The 18,314-nt window shown below is 41.4% G+C and overlaps 1 protein-coding gene across 2 annotated transcripts in view; it reads left to right on the top strand.

Annotated features, from left to right (window-relative positions):
• Positions 1 to 18,314, top strand: part of LOC127628517 (zinc finger protein 704-like) — an 88,121-nt gene that overhangs the window by 36,270 nt on the left and 33,537 nt on the right. For both annotated transcript variants that reach the window (XM_052105313.1, XM_052105312.1), the window contains exon 3: positions 14,217 to 14,317. In XM_052105313.1, coding sequence (XP_051961273.1) covers positions 14,217 to 14,317 — 101 coding nt within the window. The remainder of the gene's footprint in view (positions 1 to 14,216; positions 14,318 to 18,314) is intronic.

Genomic DNA, 18,314 nt, shown 5'->3' with positions numbered 1-18,314 from the left:
AAAAAGAGTTTATTTTCTCTAAAAGAGCAAATACACGGCTGGCATTGAACGTCCTTTTCAGGACGCGTGTTTATAAAGATGCCCTTCCTCCCCTGTGTAGTTCCTGGATGCGGTCAATTTCTCTCTGCTCCTGATGGTCACAGGCGCTGGCTCGTGTGTCTGGGCCATGATCACACTGAGGCGGCGTTTGTGGATGGTTCGTGTTCTCATTGCGAGAACCTCACCATAGCAACGTTGCGGTCGAGGCTTTCCTTCATAAAGAGGAACGACACTCCAGCCGCCCCCCGCATCGCTCCTACTTCCCACGGGATTGAGAAAGACCCGGCTGGCCAGGGCCACGAAGGTCACAGCGCAGACACTCGGGCAGGCGATGGCCACCCTTGTGGTCCAGGAGCGTCATCTATAGATGAACCTGGTCGAGATGCGGGATGTAGACAAATCACAATACCTCAACGCCCCCATCTCCCAGCTTGGTCTATTTGGCAACACCGTTCACCGTTGTCGACTTCGCCCAGCAGTTCTCAGCGGTGAAGAAACAGACGGAAGCTATTTACCACATCATGCTCCACCACCATACCAATACAGACCGTGCTCCGTCTGCTCGCCGAGGGTGTCCTCCTGCGGCTTCCAAACGTCAGGCAGCTTCGTCTCAACCTGGGCTCAGCTCTCAGTCCCAGTGTCGAGCGCCCCGCAGGAAGTGCACTCCCCCCATCTCCTGAACGTCCTCAAGGACCCAGATAGCTCACAAGCGTTCCTGAGACAGACAATCCAGGGAACAAGACGTTTGCTCCGGAGCTGGTAAGCAGACTTCTCCATCCCCAGGTGGAGGGCTGGGAGGAGAATATTCAGTTAAAGTTATTTTCTTTGCCGCACCCCCTTCAGGCTGCGGTACCCACATTCTTAATAATAGAGAAATTTCCTCTTTCACTGGGTCACCTGGCCTGCAAAAATAAAAAACCTGGTGCCACACTCCAGCAGTCCCAGCACCCCGGACGTGGGCCTCTCGCCTCCGGACCCACGACTGCTGCCCCCCGGCCGGCCAGTTCTGACGAGTCCAGAGGACGCCTACACGGGATCTCCTCCTCAGTCAATAACCAGCCCCCTGGTGTGCGGCGGGAGGTAAGTGTTTTGAGTCTTCTCTCAGCACCAAAACCTCGGGATGCGCTTTTGCCTGCCAATGCCAGACTACCTGCTCCGCCCCATTGTGAAGCCTTGCCAGGTACGCCAAAAACATTCGTCCTCTTAGTGCCCCTTGCACGGAGCTTGGACTCGTGGCTCTCACTTCCCAACCCGTCGTGCTAGTTGGCCAGGACCATCCTACTCGGCTATGCGATTCAGTTCGACAGGCCCCTTTCCGGTTGTGTCTGCTTTACCTCGGTGCACAGCCAAGACGCCAACACCCTGTGTGCGGAGATTGTGACCCTTTTACTCAAAGACGCGATAGAGCCTGTCCCTCCAGCCGAGGTGAAGCTGGCTTTCTACAGCCCTTACTTCATCGTACCGAATAAAGTCTACGGCTTACGACTGATCTCGGACTTGCAAGTTTTCAACCGTACCTTACACAAACTCCCATTCAAAATGCTCACGCAAAAACACATTCTAACTTGCGTCCGGCATCATGATTTGTTCACAGCGGTAGCCTGAAGGATGCATACTTCCACATCTGTATCTTGCCTCGACACCAACCCTTCCTACGGTTCACGTTCGACGGCCAGGCATATGAGTACAAAGTCCTCCCCTTCAGCATGACCCTATCCCCTCGCGTCTTCACGAAGGTCGCAGAGGTAGTCGTTGCCCCGCTAAGGGAAGTGGCATTCGCATACACAATTACCTGGACGACTGGCTCATTATAGACCACTCTTGAGAGTCACTATCCACCCACAGGGACCAGGTACTAAGGCACCTCAGCCATCTAGGGCTTCAGGTCAACTGGGAAAAGAGCAAGCTCAGAGCATCACTTTTCTCGGCATGGAATTAGACTCAGTCTCAATGACAGCGTGCTCAGTTGGTGCTGAAATGCCTTACCTTATTCAAACCAGGCATAGCGGTCCCTCTAAAACAATTTCAGAGGCTCCTGGGGCTTTTGACATCCTCTGCGGCGGTCGCGCCACTAGGGTTGATGCATATGAGACCACTTCAGCACTGGCTTCAGACTCGAGTCCCGAGATGGGCATGCCTCCGCGGCACATACCATGTGTTCATCACCTCTGCCTGCCGCCAGACTTTCAACCCCTGGACAGATCTCTGTTTTCTGTGGACAGGAGTCCCCATACAGCAGGTGTCCCGACGCATTCTGGTCACCAAAGACGCCTCCCCTCCTAGAATGGGCCCCGGCTGGGTTGGCACATCAACTGCCTAGAGTTGTTGGCTGACATCCTTGCCCTGCAGAGGTTTCTCCCACTATTATGGGGCAAGCACGTCTTGATCCGATCAGACATTACCGCTACGATAGCGTACATAAATCGCCAAGGCGTCGTGCACTCTCATTATATGTCACAACCCAGGCCGTGCCCTCCCCCTTGCCAATGGCACTTCCCTATCAGACATATGCAGAGCAGCGGGCTGGGCAACATCCAATACCTTTACGAGATTTTACAATCTCAGGGTTGAGTCAGTCTCGTCCCGTGTTCTCTCAAGACCGAGCACGTAGAACTCGGGAATGCGGAATGTCTGACCGGGTGTTCCACTTGCATATAGCACTTTTCCCCTCCACTGAGGTGATCACGTGCGCTCTTTTTCCCCAGTAGAGTCCACTTCGCGCTCCCTGAATGTTCTTCCTCCCTAGCCCTCTGGTCCGTGAATTCAGCTGAGGAATTCCCCAACCAGACCCACTACGGGTACTAAAATTACTCTGTACTGGAATAGGTGCCCCACAGGATGGGCCCTTGTGGATTAATCCCCCTGTGTGTATTTTCCACTGTACGGTCCCCTTACGGGTGGACCCGTGTCTCCCTTGGGCAGTCCCCGCTGCCCCCCAGTCGCCGTGTTTGTACCAACTCCTCCCTCGCAGCAGGTAGGATCTACCACCACACCATTCCCACATGTGGCCTGAAAACCCATTTGACGTATTTCGCCACTCTTTACCTCCACCCAGCCTGGGCAGGTGGTGGTCTCAGCGGGGACTTTTCCCCCTGATAGAATAGGAGTTGGAAAAGAACACCTTCCCTGATGTGTGTGAAAGCGTTGTTAAGATGGTCCCAGCCGCTTTATCTCTATGTGAGAAACATAGAGAGAGAGAAAAGGCGTGGCTGGCGCGGCCTGCTCCCATGCTTGGCATGTCGCTTTGTTCCCCCCTATGATTATTTTATGGGCCGTTGTGGAAGAGTACATGCAGTCTGACGCAGCCTGTTGCTTTGACACAACTGCCTGCCCGCACCTGCATCAGCAGCGCACGTACACGGTTCAGCGCATGCCGTTATTGAATTGGGACCCCTAGTGTCACTTCACTCGACATAACGTCTCGTTCCCTCCATCAGGGAATGGAGGTTAAAACAGTAACCTATGCGTTTTTTTTTTTTTTAAGAAAAGGAGAGACAATTCAAAATACATTTTTGTGTTAATCAATATTATGCCATAAATGCTGTCGATTGAACTCGGAATATTCCTTGAAGTCTATTTCTCTCTCTCTCTCTCTCTCTCTCTCTCTCTCTCTCTCTCTCTCTCTCTCTCTCCTCTCTCTCTCTCTCTCCTCTCTCTCTCTCTCTCAGTGAGATGCTGGCTTTATTCCAGCCAATAGCGGGTGTTTGTCAGTAATGGAGCTACTCTCTGGAGTGCTATCAGGCAGCGTGTTTACTTGAGTGTCTATTGGCTAACATGAGCACACACACACACACAAAACACACTCAGAACACCCTCACACAGAGGCATGGGAGTTATAGCTGTGCTTCCCTCTGCCTGCTATGTCCAGCACAATAAACACACAAGCAAACATTACATATTAAGAGACAAACAGTGGAGTTTTAGGATTTTGATACATTTTAAAACAGAAACACAAAAATTAATGAAAAGAAATAAGATTTTGCACTTTTTGTTATTAATCAAATAAACACATTTGTTTCATTGACACATTGTTTCATTCGTTCCATTGAAACACAAGTCTTCACTCATCCTTTCATTCAATTTTTTGTGCTGATAATATCATTTTATTGAACAAAAATAAGTAATGTAATATATTTTGTATTGGGAAAAAAATATTCTAGCACGCATTTTCTAGCATGCATTTTTTTCTACCACAACTTTGTTGCATGATTACTTAGTATTTAAGATGAAAATTTTTGCACCACTATAGAGCCACCAAACAGAAATGAAAGAGTAGTCATTATTTTCAAACAGCTTTCCCGAACATGTGTTTTTCAACGTTTTAACAAACAGATAGCCCCACCTCAAACTCATGTCATTGGTTGAATCAATGTTGCAAAGCAATCAAATTCATGTTTATACTGCTGGAAGTGACACATTGACTATGTTTACATGGACAACAGAAAGCGTCTTATTGTGAGAAAATGGCATTCCCATTTACATGAGCTGTGTTAGCGGCTTTTTCCACAGCAACTTAATTTCCCTGCTTAGTTTGGCTTGTGTAAATGCCAAACATGGTATTCGAGGAAGACTTCGCTATTTTATTCTCCATTGCTTCAGTTTATATCCAGATATTCCAGAGTTGTTGCTGTGTTTTTTGTTAACATTCTATTGTGACCTACAGCTGAATTGCGCTGCAATAGTGGGTTTTCCTCTACGTAAACAGTGCGATTCCTCCAATGTATGTGCGCATATACGCAAACATGAGGTACAGTCAATATTTAACATGGGTGTGTAGGGATATATTTTATAGTATATGTGCTTTTCCCACTGTACTCCCAGAAATATTTAATTCTTTCTGCTGTGTTGACTTGTTGGGCTCCATCCTATGATGTTTATTATCCCCGTATGTTTATGCACATGTGCACTCCTCAAAAAACAGTTAGAATGCTACTTATGTGTGGCCAAAAAAGCCTGTTTAACAATGGCACTTTGAAGTAGCACAAAGCAAACCACAGCTGTTTCTTCTTATCTAACATAACCTACACTGAAAACCCTAATAAGTTAATTGCACTGATTTGATTGAGTAAACTCGTTCCCTCAATTCCTTTGAGTAATGGGTTCTCCCAAAACTTGAGTATTTAGGTTCAATTAACTTGGTATTCAAGTAGAGTGAACTTAACTTTTTAAGTTGAGATAACTACATCCAAGTAGACTTAAGGTCACGGTTACTGTTTTAACCTCCGTTCCTAACCTTGAGAGAGGGAACGAGACATTGTGTCAAATGAAGTGACACAAGGGGTCTCCCTTGGTAGCCTCATGTACCTCTAAACTTGAGAAAAGGCCAATGAGAAATTGGCAGACAGAATTTGCATGTCCCACCCCCGGACATAGGGGTATAAAAGGAAGGGGGCGTGCATCTGTCAGTCAGGTTTTTGCACTGAGGAGCCAAGAATAAGGTACGGCCATTTACAGTGGTAGGTCTAGTGCCGTGGCAGAAGAGACACAATGTCTCGTTCCCTCCCTCAGGAACCTAGATGTTCCCCGTTGTGTCGAATGAAGTGACACAAGGGGTCCCATTCAAAAGCGCAACGCACTAGTCCGTGTTACGTGAACTGCTGACACAAGTGTAAGCAGGCTGCTGCGTGCTAGAGGCAACTGTATCGGCTGCACGTAACCCTCCCCAACACCCCCAAAAGAGATGTCATATATTGATCTTAGGTTCCCAGCACCCCTGAGGGGAGAACAGGTGCTACATGACTTGCATGGGAGCAAGCCCGGCAGCCGCAGCCTTTTCTTTCTCAATGTCTCTCGCATAGAATGTGAAGTGGCTGGGGCTATCCTAGCACTATGAAATGCGTCGGGGAAGGCGGTCTTTCCCGATCCTATTCTTACATCCTGCCCAGAATATGGGGAGGTGACATGTGGCAAATACACCACGAAGGTTGTGAAGCCATATGAGCTAGTGGCGTGGTGGTAGGTCCTGCCTGATGAGCGAGGAGCTCTACAAGCATGGTGCAGGACCGAACTCCAGGCAGGTGTCACTGACAGAGAATGCTTGCAGGTCCCCAACCCTCTTGATGGAGCCTAGCGCTATTAGGAGGGCCGTCTTCAGGGAGAGGGCCTTGAGCTCAACTGAGTCAAAGGGGTCTCTGAAGGCCCGAACAAATTGGCCCATTTGCTAGGGAGGGTAGAGTCACATGGGGTAACCTCCTCGTGGTCGTGATTAGGGATTCTTGCTCTCAATGGATCGCGTGGTAAGTTGTACGTGGATAGCGGAGAGTAGCATGAGCCTCCACATGCTGAGTCTCCGCAGTGTCATGCACAACGAGCCACATAATAAGATATGCGTATCGGCTGTCTCAGCAACTGAGACTTGTCCTCCGCCACCGGGATTGAGCTGAGTAACCGCGCCAACACGAGGACCTACTAAGAATTGCTGTGAAACGAAAACAGCGCTTTTAAATTTATCCAGATTAATGTGGATGTAGTCAGACTACAGCATTGTGACAGTGTTAAACAGGCCGACAAATGCTGTCAACAGCTTCGATTGGAGGGTGTGGGTTAATTCATAACAGTTACTGGTACAGTGTCACACATGCTGAAATTGTATTTCTTGTACTGGAATCTAGATTTCAGAATGTTCCATTTATCTCTTTTACTCACACACTCAAACCACACATTGACTGATTCTCTAAGCCCTCCTCTCGCCTTGACAAAGTGTGTGTGTGTGTGTGTGTGTGTGTGTGTGTGTGTGTGTGTGTGTGTGTGTGTGTGTGTGTGTGTGTGTGTGTGTGTGTGTGTATGGTTAAGTGTGAATCAGACAGTTGAATGTTATAAAGAAGCGGTAAGACTCAATGTCAGGAAAGCAGGCGGTAAGTGTAAGAAACAGTGAGAGGGAAACATTCAGAAAAAAAAACATCCCAAGCACATTTTTTGCTGTTATCTTTTTAAAAGATTGTCCTGTGAAATCATCTCCCTCTTCTTGCTTACAAATTATTTTGAATGTGTGTTTAATTTACAACACTTTGAAGACAAAATTAAGGAGAGGACGAGGAAGAAAAACATTTTCTGGAAAGGTTTGCATTACCTCACAAAAAGTTTTGCATTCTCTCGCAATAACTTAACTATAGTTTTACTACAGTAACTAAAGTTGAACTATGGTATTTGTACTACATCCATAGCAACCACAAAATTTACCATGGTTTTACTATAGTAAACCTTGAATAGGATAAATTTACCTTCAATTTAACAGAATATTTTTTACAGTGTAGTAAAAACCATGGCTAACCCTTACGAAAGTTACAACAGTCTTAGTTTAACTATGGTATTTTTAAAACCATAGTAGCCAAAAATAACGTCATGGTTACTGTTGTAACCTCCGTTCCCCGAGGGAAGGAACGAGATATTGTGGCGAATGAAGTGACACAAGGGGTCTTCCTGGGACACCAAACGTACCTCTGAACCTGAGAAAAAGGCAATGTCAAGTTGGCAGACAGAATTTGCATGCCCCGCCCCGGACATACGGGTATAAAGGGAGGTCTAGTGCTGTGGCAACCTCTGGGAACGGAGGTTACAACAGTAACCATGACGTTCCCCTTCTGTCACTCACTCGATGTTGTGTCAAATGAAGTGACAGAAGGGGTCCCATATAAAAACACCACGCCCTGACTGTGTTACGTGAACTGCCGAGACAGGTCCTCAATCCTGTGGGAAGAAGGAACGAAGTGGCTTACCACAATGTTGCCATGGCTATGTTCTCGCACTGAGAACATGAACCATACATAAAACGCTGCCTGCGTGTGATCGCAGCCCAGGCACGCGAGGCAGCTTTTATGACAGTCAGAATTGGAGAAAAATCAACAGCATCCAGGAACTACGCAAAGGCGGAAAGACTTTAAAAAGACGCGTTCTGAAAAGGACGTACAACACCTGCTTTGTAGTGGTCTTTTATGAGTGGGAACTCAAACTCTTTTAGAGGAATTAAACTCTTTTTAGGAGGAGAAACACTCTTTCAGGCAATGAAAGCACTGTCGAAGCGCCCAGGGGCGTGGACTGCACAGCATGCAGAAAGAGAGAACGCCGGCTGTAAACGTGCCGTAGATCCAACAGCAGTGCTTATCGCCAGTAGAGGTGAGTGGAACAGTGGTGTACGCAGCTTGCTGTTGCACAACCGTTTGGCTCCGAAGAAAAATTCTGACTGGCACTCGCTGCCCCGCTTCCCTTTATACCCGTATGTCCGGGGCGGGCCATGCAAATTCTGTCTGCCAACTTGACATTGGCCTTTTCTCAGGTTCAGAGGTACGTTTGGCATGCCAGGAAGACCCCTTGTGTCACTTCATTCAACACAACATCGAGTGAGTGACAGAAGGGGAATCATGGTTACTATTGTCATGTTACAATATTACTATAGTAAAACCATGGTTAATTTTATTGCGAGGGAACACAATAAATAAATCTACTTTCTCACTGTCCTCTAAGGGGCTCCATAATAAAAAGATCCATTACATTTTCTTTTAGGGTTAGTATCAGGGTTGGGGTTAGTCTGCAGTATATTTAGCTTTATTTAAAAACAATAATAGTCTAAGTATGACCCTGTTTAGTTATTTAAATAAACATGTGCATGTATGAACTTATCTGTACTTTAGAGACAAAATTGTACCCCCGAAGTGAGCTAAACAAAAGCCTCCCTATTGGGATGTCCTTTAAGGTAAAAAAAGTATTAATAAATTAAATAATGTGTTTTTGTATTCTAAAACTGCAAGTTTTCATAAAGGGGGATAGGGTTAGAGTTTGAGTTAGTCTATACTAATTATAATTAGCTTTATAAAAACAATAGAAGTCTATGATATATCTTCATTTAGATAACAAGGTACAGTAGAAGTTTGTGTGTGGAACATATAGTGTAGATATGTTTTTGACACACACACAAACACACACATTTGGTACGTGTATATGCACGTTAAATTTCAGTCAGACTAAAACAATCATTTGTCGTTTTGAAAATGTAAAAATATTAGTCTGACTGAAAATGTACCAGTTGGACTAACAGACTTAGATAATGAAATTGTTGCTTGGCTTCGTCCAACACACTTTACAACAGAAATATTTTACAACTGTTTTGTAAAATGTAATATTCACTGTAATAATATTAATAACAATTATATATAATAATAATAATGATTATTATTAATAATAATAATAATAATATTGTTTACAGTAATTGTTCTATATTCATTTGTTAAAAAAAATTTGGAATTATTTTGAGTAAACACTATTTTGATGATGAAATTAAATAAACTTAAAATAATACAGAATAAAATAAAATGGAAAACAGGATTTGTGAAAATAAATTTCCTCATCTCCTCTCCTCTTTTCCTTCCAAAACTGCTTACAAAGTTGTATACAACATATTTTCACAGTATGGTGTGTCAGTAACTTGTTCTGTCTCCCTCATTTCTATATCCTATCTCAAAAACGAACATATTTTATTAATGCTCCTCAGTCTGTCTGCTTCTAATCCAGTTCTTGCTTTATTTTTGTTCTTTCTCTTTTTCTAGAGATAGAGAGATTTTTGGAAGTTGACCCAGATAAAGAAAAAAAAAGTTTGACAACCCTGCCAAGTCTCTGGGCTTGGCTTTCAGAGTGACTCCAAACCAGTTTGCTCTGGTAGGGTTGCCAAATTAGGCAGGGGGTGGGAGAAGAAACCCAGTGTGTGTGTGTGTGTGTGTGTGTGTGTGTGTGTGTGTGTGTGTGCGCGTGTGTATGAGCGTGTGTGTATGAGCGTGTGTGTATGAGCGTGTGTGTATGAGCGTGTGTGTGTGCGCGTGTGTGTGTGTGTGTATGAGCGTGTGTGTATGAGCGTGTGTGTATGAGCGTGTGTGTATGAGCGTGTGTGTGTGCGCGTGTGTGTGTGGGTGTGTGTGTGTATGAGCGTGTGTGTATGAGCGTGTGTGTGTGTGCGCGTGTGTGTGTGTGTCGGGCAGAGAGAGAGCATATATCATGAAAATATGAGGGAGTCGGATTTTTTGATTATATAACACAGAGACACAGCTTTTCTGTTCTAAGATCAGTGCTGCTGTGTTCAGGATGTGGAGTCGGACAGAGGGAAGAATGTCATTACCAGAACTTCTGTATAACCCGTGATACTCAAGCATTGGTCACAAATTACATAATTGAGAATGTTGCAATAGATATTTAACCTTAAAGGAATCGTTCATCCAAAAATGGAAATTCTGTCATCATTTACTAACACTAATGTCAGTCCAAACTCGTATGATTTTCTTTCCCGTGGAACACAAAATACAGTAAAAGTGAATGGGTATGGACAATTTCAAGCACCAAAAATTTATAAAGGCACCATTAAAGTATAATAATTACTCCATCAATTTGGGAAAATGTACAGGAATATTGCAGATCTTCTAAAGATATAATCAAATTTTTATTTTTATATTCAAAGTTGTTATTCCATGACAATCTTCCCTTCTGCCGTAGTTCTCAAATCTCATTTGTGTTGTTTACATTTAAATATGGCATTTAAGAGCCAATGCATCAGGTTTGATTTTAATGACATAAAACGTTTTGGTTTTGCGATGATTTTCATGGAATGTGTCTTAAACTGTATATTTAAAAAGATTTTAGAGCTTTGGTAGAGGGGGATATTCCTAAAAAAACTAACTGTTTTTTCAATTTAGGGCTTCTTCACACTCTCAATAGTTTTTTTTTTTTGGTCAACTAACAATGTCCAACAGTGTACATACTGTATGTACATGCTTAACAGGGGATTTATGTCATTTTTTCTGAAAGTCATGAAAATTCCCCTCACATCATTTTCAGCACATCTCAAATTCTGTATCGTGTTTAATAGAATTCTGTGATGGAAATAATGGTGATGGGAATTACATTTTTTATGTTTTTGAAATAAGATGTCTGACTCCTTTGTCTTGATCAGACTTATATAATAGATTTTATGTATCATACAAAAAATAATCTGCTCACAAGTGTCATTTACCTTTATATAATTTTTTTTCTTCTTCTTCAAACATCCTTGTCTTATGTTTCATCTCAAGTTCACTCTTCACTGACATTTTTGTTGACTTGATCAACAAGTACACTAACATTTGAAAAATCTATATTAGGGTCAAAATGATTTGGTGTGGTTGTACTTTTGGAAAATGTGAAAAATTGATAGAAATCATTTTTACACAATAAATAGTTTATGTTTATTTCACTCTTTGTTTAGATGGTCACAGATTTAAAAAAAAAAATGTATAATGGATTTTTATAGTTTAATATTGAAAATCTTGAACTGGGTGGGATGAGGCTAAAATTAATGTACTTATAAAAAGCATTTGAAAAGTACCAAAAAACTATTTATGAAGGCATAGTAAAAACTTATATAGTACATTAATGTAACAAAAAGAAAAAGTTGAAATCTGTTTTAATAAAAATCGACCCCTAGGACATGAAATTGCCCAAAAATACCTATAAATGACTTAAATTCTACTGCATACACAAAGTGAAGACAGATTTTGTATGGACTCCTTTTATTACACCATGATGGTTTTATTTACATTTTTTGAGCTTGACAGCCATTCACTGTCATTATATTGAAACAAGCAGTTTTCTGCCTGATATCTCCTTTTTGTGTTACATATAAACAAGTAACAAGTCAAGATTATAGATGGAAGATATTTATCGATTGACACGAGACAAACTTACAAATTCTGAAGACGTGCTTGTAATAATGTTGTGTTTATCGACTTAACATGTCACTGACACGTTTGCTTATTTCATCGATTTCATGTAAAAAAGCTTACTTTGCATAAATATTGAAGTTTAGAGTCGGTTAACTCTCTCTCTCTCTCTCTCTCTCTCTCTCTCTCTCTCTCTCTCTCTGTCTCTCTCTCTCACTCTCTCATGTAAATACTTTTTCTTCTCTAGTCCCCCTTTCCTTTTCTTTCACTGCAATCAAAAATAACACCCACCAATCATGTGTATACTGTACTGTATAAATATACAGCTCATAGTTCAGAAATACTTCAGTCTCACATGTGCATAGCCACTTAATGGTTAACAGAATGGTTCATTCAACCACACACTAAACCCTGATGTTGATTTACAAACACGAGTAAACTGGCTCCCACACACATACTGAATATATACAGTTGATGATCTAGCTCTGCTGTGTGAGCATACTCCAGAGGCCGAGTGTTAGTGCTCAGTTAATGTTTATTACTGCCTTGGAATTTTCCATTACTTGTGATAAGTTCAGCGCTGTAGGGAGCTGTGTTACGACCGAGCCGAGTGTTTTACTGTGGACTAGATGTATACAGGGCGAGATATGTGGCCCACCAAACAGATGTGTGTTGTTTGATATTAGTGTGAGAGTAGAGATTGATAATACAGTATATTGAATATTCACAATATACTCAACTGCATAGGCCCAACAGTATGCAAATCATTAACAAGACATAGGCTGAATAGGAAAACAGCAGATGTGTGTTTTACCAGCCTAACAGTTGGTTGAGCCAGTCCTGCTTTGGCATTACAATAAATGTATATAAATGTGCCAAATATTCCTAATTTGACTGGGGAGATGTATGCAGTTTACAGTTAAATGTCCTTCACTGTCTAGACGGTGTAGGCTGTAGCAATCCGATGTTCATTTTCTTTTGTCTCTGTAATCTTATAGGGCCCTATTTTAAGAGCCTTATCGCTAATTGCAGCACTATGCTTTAAGTCATACGAGCAAAGTCAGTTGGTATTTTTGGTCAAGTATGCGTTAAATCTTGGCGCAAGTGGGTTTGGCGAAATTTTGTGCAAAGCACTGATGGGCTGGATCAAGTGCAATTTATCTCAGAGTTCCTTTTCTGATTATTTAAGCATCTGTATCCATTTATATAGTACATTCCCCATCAAGCACCAGCTATATAACAAAGACAGCTCATTTATAAGAAGTTGGTTGTGTAAATGGACTGTATTCAATTAATTTTAAATATGGACTTACTGTACAGTATGTTCTTTTGTGTGAATATAATGTATTATTTATATTATTTACGAAGTGGTCAGAAAAGTCACACTAAATCCAAAAATGTTACTCCCTCCACCTTCTTCACCGGATCCTTTTACAGTGACTTCAAAATCACTCTAAGACAACAAGTGGACAAATACCAATATAAATTAGATCATAAATACAAACAAAATGATAATTGAAAAATAAATCTCATAATCTCATAAAAAAAAATCATAAAATGGCTACAACAGTGATTGTCAGGGAGATCATTTGATGTTCCACTATATTTTCAGAGTTTGATCATAAACTTTATCACTTGCTGGTGGAATCTCCAAATTGCAAATGCAGAAACTGAGTTTAGATTTTGGGCTGAAAACAGACCTGCTACTGAAACGTATTAGCGCAGTGACTTATTTCAGGAAAAAAGCAAATTGCTCCACTTCTTTTACATACAATATACCCACAGTTTGTGCACATACACCCACAGATAGTGCAAACACTCCCACCCATTTGCGCTTTGCGCTCACATGAAAATGTAATTAGTGCTCACTCAAAGATTTGATCAAACGTAGCAAGCGGTCATTGCATGTACTTAGCACAGCCACGAAAATAGAGCCTGTAGTCTTTTAATTTTAAGTCCATCCTGAATGCTTGCCCTCTTTCATTGATGATGAATAGATGTTGAATTAAACACAGGTTTTGTCTATAAAAGTGAAGTGTATAATTATGCTTCTACTGGCACCAAACTGAACTGGTTAAGTGATGACTTTTCAAATAGGTTTCCTGAACACTCAGGGGCAGATTCATTATGAATGAACTGCTGCTGGTAAAAGTGACGTTTATTAGCATGTGATGTCTGCACTCATTTAGTGCCTGATTCACTAAAGGAATTATAGAGATCAGGCAATGGTGCAAACGTGACCACAAAATCGCTGCTGAATCCAATTCTGATCTTGAGGGACGATTCGGAACGCTATATAGCAGAAGATTACATATTGAGATATATTGTATATCGAATATCAGCAAAGGCTGAAAGTATCAATATTTGATCTACATCACCCAGCACTATGTTAGAATGCGCAAAACATCTTTGTCTGGTTGATGTAATTGTTTTTTTGTTGATTCAGGTCTTAAGATGTTGGTGATTTGTAAACCTCATTTGTCTCACTTTCTCTTTAAACAGGAGGCCCTCTGGTCATGCTGATAAAGAGGTGATGGCCGCCACCGTCCTGACCACACTGTCCACCAGCCCGCTGGTGCTCAACCCCTCCACCAATGTCTCAGGTCATACTCTGCTCTGATCCCTGTGTACCTCCCCCGTCTTCCTTTGGTTGTACAAACAGATAGTCCAACCCTAAACTTACACATTGGTCGAGCCAATGTTGATGTTTCGGGCTGGACGGGCTGCTTAAGCAAACAGAGCAATGTATTGATAGCGCCACAGTGTTACACTTTTAGGTGAATTAACCTTCAAATAATTTATTTATTTATTAAAATTACCTTCAACTGCATAGGCCCAACAATATGCAAATCATTAACAAGACATAGGCTGAATAGGAAAACAGCAGATATGTGATTTACCAGCCTAACAGCTGGATGAGCCAGTCCTGCTTTGCCATTACAATAAATGTATATAAATGTGCCAAATATTCCAAACATGACTGGGGAGATGTATGCAGTTAATAGTGAAATGTCCCTCGCTGTCTAGACGGTGTAGGCTGTAGCAATGTTCATTTTTTTGTCTCTGTATTCTTATAGGGCCCTATGTTAAGAGCCTTAGTGCTAAGTGCAGCACTATGCTTTAATACGAGCGAAGTCAGTTGGTATTTTCGGTCAAGTATGTGCTAAATCTTGGCGCAAGTGGGTTTGGCGAAATTTTGTGCAAAGCACTGATGGGCTGGATAAAGTGCAATTTAACTCGGAGTTCCTTTTCTGATTATTTAACCATCTGTATCCATTTATATTAGTGCTGTCAATCCCAAAAACATTTTAATGTAATTAATTACATGGTGTCCGGACTAATTAAATGCGATTAATTGCATTTAAACGCATATAAAAATATTTGTTGAGAAAGCCCCTTATATAACAATAATTAAATATGTAATGATGAAATAATTATACATAGTTATCTTTAAATATAAAAAAATGATATATTAAAATAAATATATATATATATATATATATATATATATATATATACAGGTGAAACTCGAAAAATTAGAATATCGTGCAAAAGTTCATTAATTTCAGTAATTCAACTTAAAAGGTGAAACTAATATATTATATAGACTCATTACAAGCAAAGTAAGATATTTCAAGCCTTTATTTGATATAATTTTTATGATTATGGCTTACAGCTTATGAAAACCCCAAATTCAGAATCTCAGAAAATTAGAATATTGTGAAAAGGTTCAGTATTGTAGGCTCAAAGTGTCACACTCTAATCAGCTAAACACCTGCAAAGGGTTCCTGAGCCTTTAAATGGTCTCTCAGTCTGGTTCAGTTGAATTCACAATCATGGGGAAGACTGCTGACCTGACAGTTGTGAAAACCATCATTGACACCCTCCACAAGGAGGGAAAGCCTCAAAAGGTAATTGCAAAAGAAGTTGGATGTTCTCAAAGTGCTGTATCAAAGCACATTAATAGAAAGTTAAGTGGAAGAGAAAAGTGTGGAAGAAAAAGGTGCACAAGCAGCAGGGATGACCGTAGCCTGGAGAGGATTGTCAGGAAAAGGCCATTCAAATGTGTGGGGGAGCTTCACAAGGAGTGGACTGAGGCTGGAGTTACTGCATCAAGAGCCACCACACACAGACGGGTAATGGACATGGGCTTCAAATGTCAAACGTCTTACCTGGGCTAAAGAAAAAAGAAGTGGTCTGTTGCTCAGTGGTCCAAAGTCCTCTTTTCTGATGAGAGCAAATTTTGCATCTCATTTGGAAACCAAGGTCCCAGAGTCTGGAGGAAGAATGGAGAGGCACACAATCCAAGATGCTTGAAGTCCAGTGTGAAGTTTCCACAGTCTGTGTTGGTTTGGGGAGCCATGTCATCGGCTGGTGTTGGTCCACTGTGCTTTATTAAGTCCAGAGTCAACGCAGCCGTCTACCGGGACATTTTAGAGCACTTCATACTTCCTTCAGCAGACAAGCTTTATGGAGATGCTGACTTCATTTTCCAGCAGGACTTGGCACCTGCCCACACTGCCAAAAGTACCAAAACCTGGTTCAATGACCATGGTATTACTGTGCTTGATTGGCCAGCAAACTCGCCTGACCTTAACCCCATAGAGAATCTATGGGGCATTGCCAAGAGAAAGATGAGAGACATGAGACCAAACAATGCAGAAGAGCTGAAGGCCGCTATTGAAGCATCTTGGTCTTCCATAACACCTCAGCAGTGCCACAGGCTGATAGCATCCATGCCACGCCACATTGAGGCAGTAATTAATGCAAAAGGGGCCCAAACCAAGTACTGAGTACATATGCATGATTATACTTTTCAGAGGGCCGACATTTCTGTATTTAAAATCCTTTTTTTTTTTTTGATTTCATGTAATATTCTAATTTTCTGAGATTCTGAATTTGGGGTTTTCATAAGCTGTAAGCCATAATCATCAAAATGATATCAAATAAAGGCTTGAAATATCTTACTTTGCTTGTAATGAGTCAATATAATATATTAGTTTCACCTTTTAAGTTGAATTACTGAAATTAATTATGAACTTTTGCACGATATTCAAATTTTTCGAGTTTCACCTGTGTATATATATATATATAAAATAACAAATATTCAGATAATTATAATGCATTACATTCTTGTGGCAGAAGAGTTAATCATTGATAAGACAATACAAAAAGCGTCTTTAGAATACAATGTATTGTTTACTACCATATTATTGATCATAAGTCAATCATTGACACACAGTTCACAGCAATCCATTACACAAGTGAATTTGTCAATCAGTTGGAGATTTATTATGAGGGCTTGTTTAAGGATCCGTCAATTTACACCTGCGTCAGACATGCTTGTGTAGCGTCTCGGGTGCGTTGCGTCATAAACATAAAATGTTTCAAGTTAAATATAGTTTAATACTCAATCTTTTAACACATCTTGAGATCCCTTAGTTCGCATTTGCGCTCCTTCAAGTGTTTTGAAGGCAAGAATGTAACGCATGTGTGAGTGTGTGTCTGCTGAATGTTGTTTTCGTCACTGTATAAACTGTGTGTTGCTCAGACAGCTGAAATTACACTTACTGTCTTCTGGAGTAAAACGGTGGTACTACAAGCTTACATTTCTTAGGACTCTTCCTTATTATGGTCCGGGGGAAGTGCGATTAATTGCGTTAATTTATTTTTAGTCAAATTAATCGCACTGAATTAACGCGTTAAATCGACAGCCCTAATTAAAACAATATTAAATATATTATTCTTTATTCAGTTCTTTAACAATCAAATTTAACAGATTTTTTTTTTACCAATTAACCAAATAATGTAACGTTCTAGAAAACTATAATGATATGCAAAACAGCAGCCAAGTAATGAACTTAGCAGCTCTAGGCTAGCATCTTGCAAATACAAAAAGTTTAAATATGCTACACAGTCATTTTAATGAAAACAAAAGGCAAAACACAGAACGTCAGAGGGCCTCTATTCTGTTTAAGTAAACGTATTTCCACTTTAATATAAAATTATTGTGCAAAACAATAGTGCAAAACAGCCGTAATAGGACTAAAACCCACCTCAAACTGTAAACGACAGATGTAGCCTCAAGTGAAGAACAAAGTTTTGCAGGGCTAAACACATTTTTATGTAATTGCTATACACATAGCAAATTGGACTGCTTTCTATTTAAGTAAAAGTGGCAAGTTTCTCTTCAAGAACAAAAGTTGCTGCACTGAATAGTCTCTCTCTCTGTGCTGGTGCTTGGGGCAGATAAATACCTGCTTGCAATCCGCACAAGCAATGGAAAGAGATCTTTGTTCATGCCCCAGTAGTCAAGAGGATTGTCGCGTTTGCGTGATATGAGCGTGAAGCGATCGTCTGTGTTCCACAACTGCTTTCGCTTCCTTGAACAATGTATAACGCGCGAGGAAGGGCACCCGGTGGACTATCTGGTGCCCTCCTTGGGTAAGATGGTGCCCCCCTAGGGAGTTGATGCCCTACTAAGACTGTGTAGTATGCTTATAGGGAGCGGTGGTATTGCTTTCAAATATTTCCACAGAGCTGACATCGGCCTTTGCATGGTAGCGCCGTGATAATGGCTAGATCGAGGTGGGGTTATCT

Source organism: Xyrauchen texanus, chromosome 35, assembly GCF_025860055.1.
Source record: "Xyrauchen texanus isolate HMW12.3.18 chromosome 35, RBS_HiC_50CHRs, whole genome shotgun sequence".
Taxonomy (NCBI): Eukaryota; Metazoa; Chordata; class Actinopteri; order Cypriniformes; family Catostomidae; genus Xyrauchen; species Xyrauchen texanus.
Note: the sequence above shows the minus strand (reverse complement) of the source record. Positions and strands in the feature narration are given on the sequence as shown.